Consider the following 3,077-nt stretch of genomic DNA (forward strand, 5'->3'; position numbering starts at 1 on the left):
ACTTTCTTTAACTGTCTATGGGAACAGATTGTGCAGTGTTGTAAATCCGTGTTCATTATGATATCATCTGCGCATGCGCGAACATTGTGCACATGCGCAGAACGTATCATGCAGGCAGGATGGATCCTGTACCGACAACCCTCTGTTCTCTAAGCGTAGGTCCCATGGCGCCATTTTTTTGCTACAAAGCATCACCCGCCGTTAGCATCCCATTGATTGCCTTTAATTTTGATGTCACTTTGTCTGCTGTGTATTCCTAAAGAAAAACGTCAATGTATAAAAAGCTCCATTATCGTGTATATCCCTTTATGGCTCCGTAGCAGACGTTTTGTAAAAATAGGCTAGAGATGGTTTCATAACCACGCGAATTGCTGTCGCATAGTCGGCAAATCACGGTATTGTCATGAGAAGCTCGCAGACAGTTTCGACTTACCTCAGCTGTTTATTTTTAATTACTAATGTTAACTAGCATTTAGTTAGCAGTAATTAGCCTGTGCCTATGTTATCTCCTAACGTATACCTACGCTCTCCGTCTCTGCTGATTGGGAATGATTGAGATTTCTCTCAGCACAGCTACCAGAAGACTTACAACTTTCAGACAGGTTGCTCACATCACAACTACATCATCAAGCTCAGTTGGCGGCTGCTCAGTAACGCTCAGTCTTCAGCAGAAAAGAGTTTCTAATTTCCTTTACTGGTCTCTTCACGTTAGTAAGTCCAAACTGTCCGCGAGCTTACCCTCTACTATACGGTGATTCCTCTACTGTGCGACAGTAAGTCGAGTGGTTATGACACAATTGTTAGCCTATTTTCACAAAAACTTATGCTATGTAGCCATATCATGAGGTATAAGGTAATGGATCCTTTTATACTTTGTCGTGTTTTTTTAGAAATCAACAATGGACAAATAATGTCTTAAAACACTTCCGATGTAAAGTTATTTACTGTCAACTTGACGTCAAAATGAATGGCAGTCAATGGGATGCTAACGGCGGGTGATGGCTTCTCAGCATTAAAATTGTGCCATAGGAGCTACGCTTCGAGAGGAGAGGCTTACCCTCCTTGGCTGCTAACGAGAGATTTCTGTAATGTCAATACAGTAAAAATGGACCTACTTAAGGAAGTTTGTTCACTGCTGACAAGTTAGCATCAAACACAACAAAGGCTGTCACTTGAATGACGTTTTGAGCTAACGTTAGCAATCAATCAATCATAGATAGCTAAAACGTTTTTGAAATGATTCCCATCTTCTGTTATTGTTTGTAATGAGAGAAGTTTATTATTTCATGGATTTGACCAATGGCAGTATGTATGACATGTTATGCTGTAAACCGTTTTAATCTGAGCAAGGGCGACTTAAATCTGCACTCAACTCACATCCGGGAGGGACACAGCCAATTACTCTTAAATTTTAACTGAAGTCTGAAAACAACGATTTTGCAGAGGAAAATCTACGGATGGTGAAGGAATGTCCCGCCCTATTCTGCCTCTGATTGGCTCTCGTTGGCTTCTTTTGATTAGATTGGTTAGGACTAGATTAAAAATTCCAGGGTAAGCCAATCAGAGGCAGGATAGGGCGGGACATTCCTATGCCATCTTTCTACACAGCAAACCTGATTGTCTAAAAGTTAAAATGAAATAAAAAAATATGAAATAAAACTTTAAATATTTCATTGGGAAAAAAACAATGAAATGCCAACATGGTGCTTAAAAACAGCCCATTCAAAAAGGCATTTTTAAATGAATATTTCTATGAAAAAAAAAATGATATCCCATGTTCCTTAGAATAAATGATGCAATTATATTCTGTAATAATGGGTTTTGATAATTTCTTAAATTATTATTAGATCTTTTTTCACCTGTGAAACTCAATAACCATCTCTTTTTTTTAAATAATTATTTTACAAAACAATTTGAAAAAAAGATTACATGAGTCACTGGTTGCATCTGGCTTTTGCCTCATCAGACTCAGGCTTTGCTGTTTAAAAGACAACCGTGTTATGTTGTACTACACATTAGATAAAAAATAGCTTGACAATTCAAGAGCCAGTACCTGAAACCCCCGTACATTTGTATCCTTTATACTTTAAGCAGTAGTCAGTAGTGTGACTTGGCTGTTGCTACTGTTCCATCTTTAGACAGTGTGTGGCCGAGGAGCTGCCATTGGCTGACAGCTCGGTGGACTTGATTACAGCCATGTCTGCCTTCCACTGGTTCGACCGACCACGTTTTCTCCATGAGGCCCACAGGGTCCTGAAGCCCAATGGCTGCTTGGCTCTGCTCAACTACACCATTAACATGGAGCTCAGCTACCCGGACTGCTGCTCACATACACTCAACCAAGTCTGCAAAGAGGTGCTTACAAAAAGGTTCATCTGAGAGAGGTTATTGTGACAGTGCACTGATAGACCCTCCTTACCTGAACAGAGATATTTATTAGACTGCTTGGCATTAAAGTTGGTACTGATAACATTAACAATGGCTCTGTCCACTCTGGCTCGGCCCCGTCTCTTAGGCCTTGTCCACACCTACACAACTATTTAAAAAAAAAAGTATTTAAAAACATAGCTTTTCCTATACATTTTGGCCTTTCGTCCACACACAGAGGATGTTTAAGGTCACTGTAAACAGAACTTTTAAAAAACTCCGGCCAGGGTGAAGACTTTTAAAAATGTTTGCGTGTTGTGTAGACAGAGAAAACAGAGTTTTGGGCTTGTAACGTGGGAGTGTGCGGCGTTATCTATTTTGTTAAGCATCACCAATGAGGCAACATTTCTCTTAATGGCAGATGGGGCCAAAACAGGCTTGCTAGCAGGACTTTTTTTTTAAACCTTTTTTCACATAAATGTAAAGTTACTCTTCATTGTACAGTGGAACGGAGGCATCAGAATGTGCCACGGAGGTCACTGCTTTATAATCCATCACTGCCACGCCTCAGTCCTTGCCGCCAACACTGCCGCTGTCCGACAAGACCATCGGACTTCTAGTTAGTCGGTAGCCCTCGCCACCTGTTGGTTTGACATGTTTTTGACAGCGCTTCCACTTTTGAAAGTGGGACTGGCAGATATTTTTTCCAA

General features: G+C 40.6%; 1 protein-coding gene and 1 long non-coding RNA gene across 2 annotated transcripts in view; one reads left to right on the forward strand and one right to left on the reverse strand.

Annotated features, from left to right (window-relative positions):
* The window catches only part of zgc:162780 (putative methyltransferase DDB_G0268948), a 16,442-nt gene that overhangs the window by 1,511 nt on the left and 11,854 nt on the right, over window positions 1–3,077 (forward strand). Inside the window, exon 3 of the mRNA XM_032512965.1 lies at window positions 2,139–2,355. Coding sequence (XP_032368856.1) covers window positions 2,139–2,355 — 217 coding nt within the window. The remainder of the gene's footprint in view (window positions 1–2,138; window positions 2,356–3,077) is intronic.
* LOC116687506 (uncharacterized) overlaps window positions 541–3,077 on the reverse strand; it is an 18,064-nt gene continuing 15,527 nt past the window's right edge. Inside the window, exon 3 of the long non-coding RNA XR_004331556.1 lies at window positions 541–662. This is a non-coding gene — a long non-coding RNA (uncharacterized LOC116687506). The remainder of the gene's footprint in view (window positions 663–3,077) is intronic.

This window comes from Etheostoma spectabile, chromosome 4 (assembly GCF_008692095.1).
Source record: "Etheostoma spectabile isolate EspeVRDwgs_2016 chromosome 4, UIUC_Espe_1.0, whole genome shotgun sequence".
Taxonomy (NCBI): Eukaryota; Metazoa; Chordata; class Actinopteri; order Perciformes; family Percidae; genus Etheostoma; species Etheostoma spectabile.